Source organism: Oncorhynchus tshawytscha, linkage group LG11 (assembly GCF_018296145.1).
Source record: "Oncorhynchus tshawytscha isolate Ot180627B linkage group LG11, Otsh_v2.0, whole genome shotgun sequence".
Taxonomy (NCBI): Eukaryota; Metazoa; Chordata; class Actinopteri; order Salmoniformes; family Salmonidae; genus Oncorhynchus; species Oncorhynchus tshawytscha.
In genome coordinates, this window is record NC_056439.1 from 11,135,196 (window position 1) to 11,151,161 (window position 15,966).

General features: G+C 44.4%; 1 protein-coding gene across 3 annotated transcripts in view; it reads left to right on the forward strand.

Moving 5' to 3' along the window:
• Positions 1-15,966, forward strand: part of LOC112261424 (catenin alpha-2) — a 700,693-nt gene that overhangs the window by 647,618 nt on the left and 37,109 nt on the right. For all 3 annotated transcript variants that reach the window (XM_042329775.1, XM_042329776.1, XM_042329777.1), the window contains 2 exons: positions 1,039-1,190; positions 4,379-4,492. In XM_042329775.1, the coding sequence (XP_042185709.1) occupies positions 1,039-1,190; positions 4,379-4,492 (266 nt within the window). The remainder of the gene's footprint in view (positions 1-1,038; positions 1,191-4,378; positions 4,493-15,966) is intronic.

The following is a 15,966-nucleotide window of genomic DNA, read 5'->3' on the forward strand; positions in this document are numbered from 1 at the left end:
TAGACCTTTAAACATTGCCTGCATCAGATCATCAGGAGTCATCTGAAGATGATTATGTAGCTGTCCCATTCAACATGAATATATTTGGCACGGTTGCCCTGGCGTTTACTCAAATTCAACACCCCTTCTGTGAACGCACAAAGAACATACAGATGCTCCGTTGGCAACGCTTGCCAAACTAATATTCCCGCTAAATGCCAGTCATTGTTTTTGTCGGAGTAAGCAACTTTCTGTTTTGCAGCCTTTTGTTTTGGCAATGAATTTTCAGCCTGTTAACTTGAGTGGCTGTCAACCATAGCTCGCGCCTTAGCATGCTAAAACTGACACACTAATAGGTGAATGGCTGCCAACCAAAGCTAGCACATTAGCAGCCTAGCACTCACGCAGTGAAAGGCTGACAGACATCCGCCCCCCGGGTAGTGTAGCTAAGGTGAAACGGCTAATTGGCGTGCAAAGGGCGCTCGGGCGCCCCATCCCTGTGGTGCCAGATTTCTGGTGACATCTCGTCTTTTTTATATTGACAGAGTCTGGGACCCCCGCTTCAGAAGATGTGTTTGACACGCAGAGTGTGTGTCCTTAGTTTGAGAATAGAACACACACACACGTTGTCTTACATTGACACACAGACACATGTCTCTTGTGGTATTCCATCTCTTTCAAATCAATGTGCCCGTCCCCCCAGGGGGAAAGAAACTTTTGAGGGATGTTTTTTTTAAACATTTCTCTTGCTTTTCACCTTTGTTTATCCTTATCTCTCTTTCTCTCTCTCTCTTGCTCTCTCTCGCTCTCTTGCTCTCTCTGTGTCTGTTTCACACACACACACACACACACACACACACACACACACACACACACACACACACACACACACACACACACAGAGGAAGGCACACGGTGAAACATTCTAGTAGGACATGTTGCCTAAAATGTTTAAATAAATTAAGTGAGTGCACCTGAGTCAAGTAAGTTCTGGTCGCCATTCTCATTGTTCTTTATTTCTCTCCCCTTTCCTCCCTCTCTCTCTATCCCTTCTTCCAGTCATGCCCCGTTTCGCTGAACAAGTGGAGGTGGCCATTGAGGCGCTGAGCACAAACCCCCCACAGCCCTTCGAGGAGAACGAATTCATCGACGCGTCCCGCCTGGTCTACGACGGCGTGCGTGACATACGGAAAGCCGTTCTTATGATCAGGGTATGTCCACTTCCTCATTTCCTCCTCTCACGCTTCTCAAAGCATGCTGGGAACAGACTCCGTACCAAATTACGCCGGCTGTTCCCATTATTAGGACACTACTTTTGACCAGGGCCCATAAAAAGTTGTGCACTATATAGGAACATGGGTGCCATCTGAAGACACACTTATTCTCCCATTGACATCAATGCAAGACCAAGTGTACATTGGGATTCACCTTATTTTCTCATTTTCTTTCTCATTATTATCCAATTCCAAGAATGTGCCCTGCGTGAGGTCACATGGAACGTTCATTTTCCCAAGATGAATCACAAACAATCTCCCTGATTTGATGTCACGGTATGAGAAATTAAATTACATGGAAATTAAATTACAAAGAACTTCACGCTTGATACGAAACCTTATGGTGCAGTGTAACATGACATAAGACTTTAGGGCTGGTAGGAATAGACCACCTCAGTGGCTTTGTGGTTACAGTATCCACCCTGAGATTGGAAGGTCAGGGGTTCAATCCCTGGTCGAGTCATACCAGACTCTAAAAATAGTACCCCGATGCCTCTCTGGTTGCCACTCAGCATAAAGGAGATGGATTAGGGGTAAGGCCCTGAGATAGACTAGCTTCCTGGCCAGGGGGGTGCTAAGAAAATGGAATTAGGCTGCTATGGGCTGTTCTGTCTCTGACAAGACTTGTTTACTTATAACATAATACTGTAAGGCTAGTTCCTTGGACTTTGTATTGATGTTACAAAAAAAGCCTATTACCTAGTCATTTTTATAGACTCCGCCACACCACACTGTATCCAGTATGGTAAGCCTACTAGATGGTGTTTGTCTAGCATTTTTTCTTTTCTTCTCGTACCCCCCTTCTCCCAACACCACCGTGCAAATTAATTTATTCAATTTTGGACTGCTGGAAAATTTCCCAGTGCAGTGGCGAGAAAAATCTAATTACGGGGAAATAATTTGATGTTGGTAAATCATGTAAAACAGGGGCTTTGAACGGACCGAGACCGACCCACCAGCCTCATAATCTATTTCCAAGTTCAATTACTCTTGGAGACTTGGAGGACTATCTATGATTTCTCGTCGTCGTGTCGCCTAACTTCCGTAATACAATGTGTAGCCTTTCATATGAAACGTCTGAAGGATGTTTTTGTGGTGTGCGTTTTTTGTTGCTGCTCCCATGTAAACTGGTGTACATGGATTTCTTTAGAAAGGAATTTCTTTAGAACCTGCTGGCAGGGCCTAGTTGTAGCCTACAACAGCAAGGGATTATGGGGGCAATTCTTCACGGTGTTAATTTCTGAAGTTGAGTATGGTCTGGTGTGTGTGTGTAGAGCGTTAATAAAATAGCATTACACACACACACACACTCAAGTACACACGTCCGCAGACATCTGCTATATGTCCCCTCCAGAAAATGGAACGTGCCACGCAATTCAACTAAAACAAGGCTTCAATGTTCACACTCATTTCCACACACAAAGGGAGCACATATCCGTTCTTCTGGGAACAAAGGGGAAATGATTAAGCTGCGGGAGGTGCATGCAAGTCAAACCTCACCCAGCATGCGTCCCAAATGGCACCCTATTCCCTTTATAGTGCACTACTTTTGATCAGGGCTCATAGTGCTGTGGTCAAAAGTCGCGCACCCTATAGGGAATGGGCTGCCATCAAATAAAATGCAACTGTATTCCTCACATGCTTTGTAAACAACAGCTGTGGACTAACAGTGAAACGCTTACTTATGGGCCCTTCCCAACAATGCAGAAGAAAAAAAGAAGAATAGAGAAATAATAGAAAAGTAAGACACGTAGTAATGGAAGTAATAATAGATATACAATGAGTAACGATCAGTCAATGGAAACGATGGCGAAAACATTATGTAAAAACATTTATTTAAAAAAAAGGTTCAGATCAGCGCGTAAAAACACACAAAATTTGTCAGGAGCTCGTTAAACAATCGCTGTACACTAGCGCCATCTCCCATTCATTTGGAACGCACAGACATTACCATCTTCTCCTCGTCTTCCTCTATGTACCACACGAAGAATAGATGTGCGAGATATTGACATTTGTCGGATATAGAGTCTGTTATCCTTCCTGCCTTTGTATCGTGTAGACATGCATAACTGTAACGTCTTCATGTTTCGTGTGGTGGTTTTGCGAGAAATCGGTTTTGTCTTCGAGAGAAGCGCCTCCAAAGCTGTTTTCAATAAAACCAGCTTTTTGGACTAGTGGCCTCTTCAGCTTGTAGAAGAGGTTGTTATGTCTGGAGATGAGGACGGTATAGACGATGTTTACAGTGTTGCCGGGATGATATTGTTGACAAACATTGTTGACAAACAGACAGATGGGCGACTGAGCCACTCATCCCACTCTTCTCTTCAGCTAACTGCCTCCCGATTGGCCCGGGAAGCCGCCCCAGATCCCTGCTCTTAATTGGTCGAACGCATGAACTGATTCGTCCCTGAGTCCTGCCAGTCTAGAACATCTGTCACGTCCCCACCCTGTCTCGCTGTGAGATAGCAGTTAGACACAAGTTGAATATTGAAGAAGAAAAAACTAAAATCACGGAATCTCTTGAGGCCATTTACCCTCCCCGCCCTTTACCCTTTGTGCCGTTTGATCCCACTATTTCAGCGAGCTTTATGGTGCTCTTATGGTGCGTGGTGTAAACCACCACCGAGACTTCTTAAAAACAATGATGCAAGGGACTTGAAATCAGAGCAAGCGTATAAAAATAAAAAAAACGGAATAATTCAACACAGGGAGATCTGACTTGCTGCTAATTGTGTGACATCTCCCGTCAGCCGCCCCTCACGTGACGGGAAGGCCTATCTGCACTCAGACTCTGACTAAGAACAGACTCAACCCAGGACGCAGAAGGAGAAGTGTGCGAGGACTGATGTATTAAATATCTGTGTTGTGTGACACTGCAGCTGTTGACCTAATAACTATCATGTTTTATTATCTCTCTCTCTCTCTTTCTCTCTCTCGCCTACATCTACTATTCTTTCATTTCTCTTCTCATCTCCCACACACATCTTTCCCTTCTCTCCCTAATACTTTCTCCTTCTGTCTCTCTTCTCCCCCCTTTGTCTCCCCCTCTCTAACCCCCTCTCTCTCTCTATCTCTCTCTCTCTCTCTTTATTTTCCCTCTACACCCCCCTCCCCATACTCTGTAGACACCTGAGGAGCTGGAGGATGACTCAGACTTTGAGCAGGAGGACTACGACGCCCGCAGCAGGACCAGTGTCCAGACAGAGGACGACCAGCTCATCGCCGGACAGAGCGCCAGGGTGAGTGGAACTCTAGAACCAGCTCTCAAACCCCACTAGAACCATACACCCCACTCTAGAACCTGCTCTGGCATATTCCATAGCACTCTGCATAGATTATTTAAACATGACTGAGTCGGAAATGGGACCCTGTATAGTGCTGTATACTACTTTTGAGTCAAGAGGTGCACTGCGTCGGGAATAGGGTGCCATTTCAGATATGCCCAAGGATACCCCTATTTTTTTTCCCAAAGGCCTCTGCTCCAGTCAGTGGGGTGTCCCAATGCTCATAATGTAAAGGTCAACCCAGTCCCTCAATCACTTGTGCTCACTATCGTATTGACTCGAACTGTGCTGTGCTGGCTCAGGTATTTTCCTTTCACATTGTCCTTCCCTGCACAGTTCCAGCAACTGGTGGATTTGTAACCAGGTCAGCCCAGTAAATCTAGGCTTGGCTCATTTTAGCTCATGCTCAGTAATGTGAAAAAGGTATTGTTGTAGTGTGTCATATTGCAAGTCGGCCTTCCCTTTCATTACCTAAAGCTCTTGCACCACTTCAGTTTCTCTCATGTTCAACATAATCTAAATTCCCAGTGAGTTCTTCGCTGGATAAACGCCACTATTGTATGATTTCAATATCACAAGATTCCATCATATGGTAAACGAAAAGCACATTGAAATGATCACAGCCTAATTTGATTGTTTTGAAATGATTAATGCATGATCCCACTCTGGAGGAGAGACAGGTGTAAAATTGCGAGCGCAAATGAAGCTGTGGCAATTATCGTATCCCCCGTCCGATATTACTGGGAACGCACACACGACGCGTGCCAAGCCTGGATGGCGCCAGCGATCACCGGGGCTTTGGGCTTTGCGCACATTAGCATTTTTTCCCCATGTATTATTTGTACACCGGGGCCCTGCTTAAAGTACATTAAAGGGTATCAGTGCTTGCCACCCCTACAGCAGGGAGAGTGGTTGGCTGTTGGGGTTGGTGCATGTTGAATGGATTGTGGAATACTGGGTGGTAGGAAAAGGTCTGGTCTCATGCCTCCGCTCATCCTGAGAAGTCTACTGCTGCTAGGAAGCCTTCGTCAGAGAGAGAGAGAGAGAGAGAGAGCGAGAGAGACTCATAAACACACACAATCAATCAAATGTATTTATGAAGCCCTTTTTACATCAGCCGATGTCACAAAATGCTGTACAGAAAACCAGCCTAAAACCCCAAACAGCAAGCAATTCAGATGTAGAAGCACGGTGGCTAGGAAAAACTCCTTAGAAAGGCCAGAATCTAGGAAGAAACTGAGAGAGGAACCAGGATCTGAGCGGTGGCCAGTCCTCTTTTGGCTGTGCCGGGTGGAGATTATAACAGAACATGGCCAAGATGTTCAAACGTTCATAGATGACCAGCAGGTTCAGGTAATAATAATCACAGAGGGTGCAACAGGTCAGCACCTCTGGAGTAAATGTCAGTTGGCTTTTATAGCCAATCGTTCAGAGTTAGAGACAGCAGGTGCTATAGAGAGAGAGTCCAAAACAGCAGGTCCGGGACAAGGTAGCACGTCCAGTGAACAGGTCAGGGTTCCATAGTCGCAGGCAGAACAGTTGAAACTTGAGCAGCAGCACGGCCAGGTGGTCTGGGGACATCAAGGAGTCATCAGGCCAGGTAGTCCTGAGGCATGGTCTTAAGGCTCAGGTCCTCCGAGAGAAGAGAGAGAGAGAGAGAAAAAAAAGAGAGAGAGAATTAGAGGCATACTTAAATTCACACAGGACACCGGATAAGACAGGAGAAGTACTCCAGATACAGTGGGGCAAAAAAGTAATTAGTCAGCCACCAATTGTGCAAGTTCTCCCACTTAAAAAGATGGTCTTGGCCATAGTGGAGTTTGGAGTGTGACTGTTTGAGGTTGTGGACAGGTGTCTTTTAAACTGATAACAAGTTCAAACAGGTGCCATTAATACAGGTAACGAGTGGAGGACAGAGGAGCCTCTAAAAGAAGAACTTACAGGTCTGTGAGAGCCAGAAATCTTGCTTGTTTGTAGGTGACCAAATACTTATTTTCCACCATAATTTGCAAATAAATTCATTAAAAATCCTACAATGTGATTTTCTGGATTTTTTTCCCTCATTTTGTCTGTCATAGTTGAAGTGTACCTATGATGAAAATTACAGGCCTCTCTCATCTTTTTAAGTGGCAGAACTTGCACAATTGGTGGCTGACTAAATACTTTTTTGCCCCACTGTATAACAGACTGACCCTAGCCCCCCGGCACATAAACTATTGCAGCATAAATACTGGAGGCTGAGACAGGAGGGGTCGGGATACACTGTGGCCCTGTCCGACGACACCCCTGGACAGGGCCAACAGGCAGTATATAACCCCACCTACTTTGTCAACGCACAGCCTCCACACCACAAGAGGGATATCTTCATCCACCAACCTACTATCCTGAGACAAGACAGAGTATAGCCCACAAAGATCTCCCCCACGGCACTATCCCGAGGGGGGCGCCAACCCAGACTGGAAGATTGCGTCAGTGACCCAACCCACTCAAGTGACGCACCCCTCCTTGGGACATCATGGAAGAGCACCAGTAAGCCAGTGACTCAGAGGGGAACTGGCCAGGCAGGCAGAGACAGCAAGGGTGATTCGTCGCTCCAGTGCCTTTCCGTTCACCTTCACACCCCTTGGCCAGACTACCCTCAATCATTGGACCTACTGAAGAGATGAGTCTTCAATAAAGACTTAAAGGTCGAGACAGAGTCTGCGTCTCTCACATGGATAGGCAGACCACCAGAGCTCGATAGGAGAAAGCTCTGCCTCCAGCTGTTTGCTTAGAAATTCTAGGGACAATAATGAGGCCTGCGTTCTGTGACCGTAGGGAACGTGTAGGTATGTACGGCAGGACCAAATCAGAGAGAGAGGTAGCAGCAAGCCCATGTAATGATTTGTAGGTTAGCAGTAAAACCATGAAATCAGCCCTAGCCTTAACAGGAAGCCAGTGTAGAGAGGCTAGCACTGGAGAGAATTATAAAATGTTTTGGTTCTAGTCAAGATTCTAGCAGCAATGTTTAGCACTAACTAAAGTTTATTTAGTTATTTATCCGGGTAGCCGGAAAGTAGAGCAATGTAGTAGTCTAAATCTAGAAGTGACAAAAGCATGGATTAATTTTTATGCATCATGTTTGGACACAAATTTTCAGATTTTTGCAATGTTACGAATATGGAGAAATAGCTGTCCTTGAAATATTCTTGATATGTTCGTCAAAAGAGAGATCAGGGTCCAGAGTAATGCTGAGGTCCTTTTGAGATGACTGTACAACCATCAAGATTAATTGTCAGATCCAACAGAAGATCTCTTTGTTTCTTGGGACCTAGAATAAGCGTCTCTGTTTTGTCCGAGTTTAAAAGTAGAACATTTGCAGCCATCCACTTTCTTATGTCTGAAACACAGGCTTCCAGGGAGGGCTATTTTGGGGCTTTACCATGTTACATCGAAATGTACAGCTGTGTATCATCCGCATAGCAGTGAAAGTTAACATTATATTTCCGAATGGCATCACACAGAGGTAAAATATATAGTGAAAACAATAGTGTTCGGAAAACGAAACCAGGCCAGAACTTGTCCGTGTAGACCAATTTTGGTTTCCAATCTCTACAAAAGAATGTGGTGATCGATGATATCAAAAGCAGCACTAAGGTCTAGGAGCACGAGAACAGATGCAGAACCTTGGTCTGACGCCATTAAAAGGTAATTTACCACCTTCACGAGTGCCGTCTCAGTGCTATGATGGGGTCTAAAACCAGACGGAAGAGTTTCGTATACATTGTTTGTCTTCAGGAAGGCAGTGAGTTGCTGCGCAACATCTTAAACTGTTTTTGAGAGGAATGGATACAGGCCTTATTACTACAACTTTTAGTGAGTTTGTTTATTTTATTCAACATAGGATGGCCAAACACAGGAAGCAGCTCTTTCGGTAGTTTAGTTGGAATAGGGTCCAGTATGCAGCTTGAAGGTTTAGAGGCCAAGACTATTTTCATCAATGTGTCAAGAGATATAGTATTAAAAAACTTGAGTGTCTCACTTGATCTTAGGTCCTGGCAGTGTTGTGCAGACTCAGGACAACTGAGCTTTGGAGAAATATGCAGATTTAAAGAGGAGCCCGTAATTTGCTTTCTAATGATCATGATCTTTTCGTCATAGAAATTCATAAATTTATCACTGCTGAAGTGAAAGCCATTCTCTCTTGGGAATGCTGCTTTTTAGTTAGCCTTGCGACAGTATCAAAAATCAATTTTGGATTGTTCTTATTTTCCTCAATTAAGTTGGAAAAATAGGATGATCGAGCAGCGGTGAGGGCTCTTCGATACTGCACGGTACAAGCTAGTCGGAAGACTTCCAGTTTGGTGTGGCGCCATTTCCGTTCCAATTTTCTGGAAGCTTGCTTCAGGGCTCGGGTATTTTCTGTATACCAGGGAGCTAGTTTCTTATGAGAAATGTTTTTTGGTTTTAGGGGTGCGACGGAGGGAGTCTGGAAGGGCATCTAGGAATCTTTGGCTTGTCTGATAATTTTGATGATCCTTGGTTGGGGTCTGAGCAGATTATTTGTTGAGATTGCAAATATAATAAAACATAATAAAATGGTGTATATATACACATTTTTACCCCCTTTTTCATGGTATCCAATTGTTAGTAATTACTATCTTGTCTCATCGCTACAACTCCCGTACAGGCTCAGGAGAGACGAAGGTCGAAAGCCATGCGTCCTGCGAAACACAACCCAACCAAGCCGCACTGCTTCTTAACACAGCGCGCATCCAATCCTGAAGCCAGCTGCACCAATGTGTCGGAGGAAACACTGCGCACCTGGCGACCTTAGTTAGCGTGCCCGCCACAGGAGTCGCTGGTGCGCAATGAGACAAGGATATCCCTACCAGCCAAACCCTCCCTAACCCGGACAACGCTAGGCCAATCGTGCGTCAACCCATGGACCTTCCGGTCGCGGCCAGCTGCGACAGAGCCTGGGCGCGAACCCAGAGTCTCTGGTGGCACAGCTAATGCTGCGATGCTGTGCCCTAGACCACTGTGCCACCGGCGAGGCCCTGGATGATTATTTTTAAGTCTAACACTACAGGTAATGGAGTCACCATTGACTCGGGTGTTCAATTTATCAGAGCTAATGCTGGGAGGCTTTGGCATCTCAGGCCCTGTAACTGGTGGACTCTTTTCTTAATGGCGAGAACCTGTTGAAAGTTTCTGTCGGCTGAATGAGCGACACCGGTTGAACATTCCTACAGCATTCCCTTCCAGAAGCCATGAGAAAATTGTCCGGCTGTGGGGACCATGCGAGGGGATTTATACTACTATCTTTACTTACTGGTGGCACAGATGCTGTTTCATCCTTTCCTACACTTAAATGACAATTGCGTCTGAAGCTGGGCTTGCAGCACAGCTATCCTCGCCTTAAGGTGATCATTCTCCTGGATATTATGAGTACAGCGAATGCAATTAGAAGGCATAATGTTACTGTTACTACATAGTTTCGGCTGGTGAAGGTCCTGTAGAACCATGTCCAGATAAAGCGCCCGGGGTTAAAAAGTTGAATGAAAACAGTCAAGCGAGGGAAAAATAAAACATAAAACATATAAAACCATAACGTTGGCAAGTAGCAAAAAAATGGTAGCAACAAATCTCACAGCAGCACGTAAACAAGTCTACAAGTTGTGACCGGAAATGACGACAACGGAAATGACGATGTCTGCTGTACGGAGCACACGCCAGCACCACGTCTCTCTCCAAACGAAGCCGTCAAAAAGTTGAAAGGGGTGGAAAATAAACAAAGAGAACGGTTGTGTCAAACTCCATGATTATAACACCTAACTTTGGCCATAAGGCAGGCACAGTACTGTACTTTTGGGAGCACAGACAGCCATTGTTCAGGGAGATTGGTAGGGGTTCCGGCAGGGGGTCTGGTGCCTGTTTTGCCAGGGTGAGAAGTGGGGACAGTTGGGTCTCATCGAATCCCACTGAGTCGTCCCACGGTGTCCCGTGGCTCACACACGAGCACACACACATCCACGACCCCCTGCAGCGAGGGCCATCTGAGCGCAAGCGTGTTCACACAGAGTTTAACAAGTGTCTTTATGTTCTTTGCAACTGTGTGAGTGGGCTATACCTCCTGCTGCTAGTACGTTTGAGGTGCATGCTCCTGAGTCACATGTTGAAAATGGATGCCACTTGACATAAATGGGTGCTATTCATTTAGAAATGTAGACATGCACATGATATGTACACATGCTTGCTATCACACTCACACACACACATGCACGCACGCATATACACACGCACGCATGCACACACTCACATACACACACATACAGTATATTAGCTCATAGGCGATACATACTTACTGTATACTGTACACACACAAACACGCACACGTACACTCACATTTTCACATAGACACACACACATAAAAGATGTGGTTAGCCTAGCCACAGGTGTCCTGTCCACTCGCCCTGGCCTGTCATGTCACGGTAAACCCTATTTACCTTCTCTCGTTAATGTGAAGGAAGTACCAATTGGCACACCACAGCGTGTGTTGTTATTAGAATAGACCAGAAGAAAGGTGATCAGCCATCTTCTGTGTCTTCTCAGTGTGAGCTGACATGGCGAGCATGTCCAGGTTCACACCCACTGTTCCTTTCATGTGTAGGGTATCATGCAGCACACACAGCACTGACACGAGGTTATCTACTCCCCACTGGGGGAAAAATGGTTCAATCAATCACATAATTTCAACCAAAAAAATCAATGTGATGACGTTGAATCAATGTAAAAAACTGATTGGATTTGCAAAGTGTTATCAATGTAAGGAATTATGTTTTTTTCCCCCAGATTTTCTTTCGCTGAACTTTGAACCCAAATCCAATGATAGGGTGAAATGTTTACATGATTTCATGTTGAATTCACGATAGATGACAACTCAACCAAATGTAAATCAAAACTAGACATTTAAGTGTGTGTTCACACTGATGTGCCACACATTCCGACACTACAGGTGTGAGGCAAAGGATATTTTTTGTTAATTTGACTGCACGACAATTATTACACCGCCATTGTGTGGAGTCTCCAGCGTGAACAAGGCTTTATTTAACTTGCTTTCTCTCCCTCTCACTCTTCCCTCCCCCCTCTCTCAGTAATCCGGGGCGGCCCCGAGAGCCTTTGTTCCTCGAGCGGCTTTTCCTGGTGCAGTGCTCCGCTTGTCACTTCTATTATACTTATGCGTAGAGCTGAGTTATTAGAATCAAACATGCATAATAAGAGGAAGGGAGCAAACACACACCTCTCTCTCACTCTTTTCTTTTTGTCGTTCACAGACAGACATACTCACACAGAGACAGAAAGACACACACACTCACACTCACACAGAGACATACACATACAAGGGCTTGTGAAAGTATTCACCCTCTTGGCATTTTTCCTATTTTGTTGCCTTACAGCCTGGAATTAAAATGTATTTTTCTGGAGTGTGTATCATTTGATTTATACAACATGCCTACCACTTTGAAGATGCAAAATATTTTCTATTGTGAAACAAGAAATAAGACAAGAAAACTGAAATCTTGAGCGTGCATAACTATTCAACCCCACCCCCCCAAAGTCAATACTTCGCAGAGCCACCTTTTGCAGCAATTACAGCTGCAAGTCTCTTGGGGTATGTCTCTATAAGCTTGACACATCTAGCCACTGGGATTTTTTCCCATTCTTCAAGGCAAAACTGCTCCAGCTCCTTCAAGTTGGATGGGTTCCGCTGGTGTAAAGCAATCTTTAAGTCATACCACAGATTCTCAATTGGATTGAGGTCTGGGCTTTGAATAGGCCATTTCAAGACATGTAAATGTTTCCCCTTAAACCACTGGAGTGTTGCTTTAGCAGTATGCTTAGGGTCATTGTCCTGCTGGAAGATGAACCTCTGTCCCAGTCTCAAATCTCTGGAAGACTGAAACAGGTTTCCCTCAAGAATTTCCCTGTATTTAGCGCCATCCCATCATTCCTGCAATTCTGACCAGTTTCCCAGTTGACTTTAAGTGGTCCTATGGACAGATACTCCAATCTCTGCTGTGGAGCTTTGCAGCTCCGTCAGGGTTATCTTTGGTCTCGTTGTTGCCTCTCTGATTGATGCCCTCCTTGCCACCTTGTGAGTTTTGGTGGATGGCCCTCTCTTGGCAGGTTTGTTGTGGTGCCATATTCTTTCCATTTTTTAATAATGGATTTAATGGTGCTCTGTGGGATGTTCAAAGTTTTGGATATTTTTTTATAACCCAACCCTGATCTGTGTCCCTGACCTGTTTGCTCCTTGGTCTTCATGGTGCCGCTTGCTTGGTGGTGCCCCTTGATGTGTGGTGGTGCCCCTTGATGTGTGGTGTTGCAGATTCTGGGGCCTTTCAGAATAGGTGTATATATACTGAGATAATGTGACAGATCATGTGACACTTAGATTGCACACAGGTGGACTTTATTTAACTAATTATGTGACTTCTGAAGGTAATTGGTTGCATCAGATCTTATTTAGGGGCTTCATAGCAAAGGGGGTGAATATTCACCACTTTTCCATTTTTTTTTATATAATTTTTTAAAACATGTCATTTTTTAAATTTCACTTCACCAATGACTCTCTCGGGATATACTGTCCCCGTCCATACATCATCATACATCATGCAGACAGTAATGAAGAACTCTCTGGGAAGAAGGGCGGTTGTGTATGTTACTATTTTGAGTAAGTCCATTACATGAAATCCAAATAAAAATCCATTTAAATTACAGGTTGTATTGCAACAAAATAGGAAAAGCGCCAAGTAGGATGAATACTTTTTCAAGGCACTGTACATGCAAAAAAGCACACACGCACACACAGAGAGAGACACACACACACACACACATATTCCCCCTCCCTAGCTGTCTTCTAACACAGTGATTGGATAACACTGTTGATAGGTCAGGCATAAAATTGAACTCACTAGTGTCTGGGCAGTTTATTTCAAATGAAACAAATTAAAGTAATTCCGCAATGCCCCCGCCTGTGAAGAAACCTGGAAAGCGCCGTTCCTAATCCCCGCCGAGCCGCTGAGTGTATTGGCACGTGCTCTATAGGATGGCATTTGCCACTGCACTAAGCTCCCAAGGCCCGCTCTTGTTGTTATCAGTAAGCAGAGGAAGGGATTTTTGGATAAGTGAATTCTGGAGAGCGGGAGAAGAAAAAAAGGACCCTCACCTAGTACCCCCCCCCTCCTATTATGACATCCCAATTGGCCCCTGTGTTTCTTTGTAAAGCTCCATTGAGAAAGTTTGAGCACTTAACTAACCTTTTGAGCCGCCATCTTTATTTCATTGACAGTTGGGGTGGATTCCCTTTAATTCAGCAGAGGAATTGGAACCAGACCTGTAAAATTGTCAATACACTTTTTACAGTAGTGGTAAACACTTTATTGATAGAGGTAAGAGGTGACATATAGTTGCGTGTATTGTGCCACAATCAGGGAAATGTACTCCTAAATACTTTTGCGTAAGGCTTCACTGTTTGAGGTTGTGACTCTCCAATTAGACTTGATACAGGTGTGTGACAGCCATACAGCCAGAGCTGGCCCTGTTGGCAAGATAGACAAGTCAACCTTTTTCTTACCTCTGCTTTTTGTCTTTTTTGTGTTTGCAGTTGCTAGCTGACCAAGATCCTTGTTTTCACTGTGGTTTTACTGATTGTCTGACACTTCCTGTGTCAGTATGATTACATGGCCTTCCAGCAAGACCAGGTCTGGTCATAGTGCCCCTGGAGAAAGGTAAACTTGGTTGGGGCAAAGTTCTTTCAACTGCCTGCCTCCCTCTAAAGGGGGTAGCTCAAAATGTATGCCACCAAAAAGACTTCACACCCCATAAGGCCTTGCTGCTGTGACCAAGTTGCAAGTGATGTTCTTGATTGGTTTATTAGCAGTGTCGCTCTCCATTTGAACATCATCAACAAAGAATGGTGCCTGAGGGGATGGCTGCCATTTTACCAATTGTGTGATTTTGTATGTTTTTTCGCATTGTTTGTAACTTATTTTGTACATAATGTTGATGCTACTGTCTCTTATGACTCAAAAGAGCTTCTGGAAATCAGAACAGCAATGACTCACCTTGAACTGGACAAAGATTTTTATTTAATGAGTCTGATGTGAAGGATATAACGTTGCTCCGGGACAAGGCCCAAATCCCTGTCATTCGCTTGAAGAAAAGAAGGAAATACAGCGGTTCAGATCAGGGTGCCTTGTGAGAATTTGTCAGCGAGTGAGTAACCTGCCACTACCATTCATTCCATTAGCCGACTTGCAATCACTGGAGAATAAACTGGATGAGCTCCGCTCGAGACTTCGAGATCTTGTGTTGCACCTAGTCGTGGCTGAACTACGACACGGATAATATACAGTTGGCTGGGTCTTCTGTGGATCGGCAGGACAGAACAGCTATGTCCGGTAACATGAGAGGTGGGGGTGTGTGTCTATTTGTCAATAACAGCTGGTGCGTGATGTCTAAAGGTATTGCTGGCCTGAGGTTGAGTACCTCATGATAATCTGTAGACCGTATCTACAAAGAGAGTTTTCATCTATATTTTTTGTAGTCTTCTATTTACCACCACAAACTGATTCTGCACTAAGATCGCACTCAACGAGCTTTATAAGGCCATAAGCAAACAAGAAAATCAAATCAAAATCAAATCAAATCAAATTTTATTTGTCACATACACATGGTTAACAGATGTTAATGCGAGTGTAGCGAAATGCTTGTGCTTCTAGTTCCGACAATGCAGTAATAACGAACAAGTAATCTAACTAACAATTCCAAAAAACTACTGTCTTATACACAGTGTAAGGGGATAAAGAATATGTACATAAGGATATATGAATGAGTGATGGTACAGAGCAGCATAAGCAAGATACAGTAGATGATATCAAGTACAGTATATACATATGAGATGAGTATGTAAACCAAGTGGCATACTTAAAGTGGCTAGTGATACATGTATTACATAAGGATGCAGTCGATGATATAGAGTACAGTATATACGTATGCATATGAGATGAATAATGTAGGGTAAGTAACATTATATAAGGTAGCATTGTTTAAAGTGGCTAGTGATATATTTACATAATTTCCCATCAATTCCCATTATTAAAGTGGCTGGAGTTGAGTCAGTGTCATTGACAGTGTGTTGGCAGCAGCCACTCAATGTTAGTGGTGGCTGTGTAACAGTCTGATGGCCTTGAGATAGAAGCTGTTTTTCAGTCTCTCGGTCCCAGCTTTGATGCACCTGTACTGACCTCGCCTTCTGGATGACAGCGGGGTGAACAGGCAGTGGCTCGGGTGGTTGATGTCCTTGATGATCTTTATGGCCTTCCTGTAGCATCGGGTGGTGTAGGTGTCCTGGAGGGCAGGTAGTTTGCCCCCGGTGATGCGTT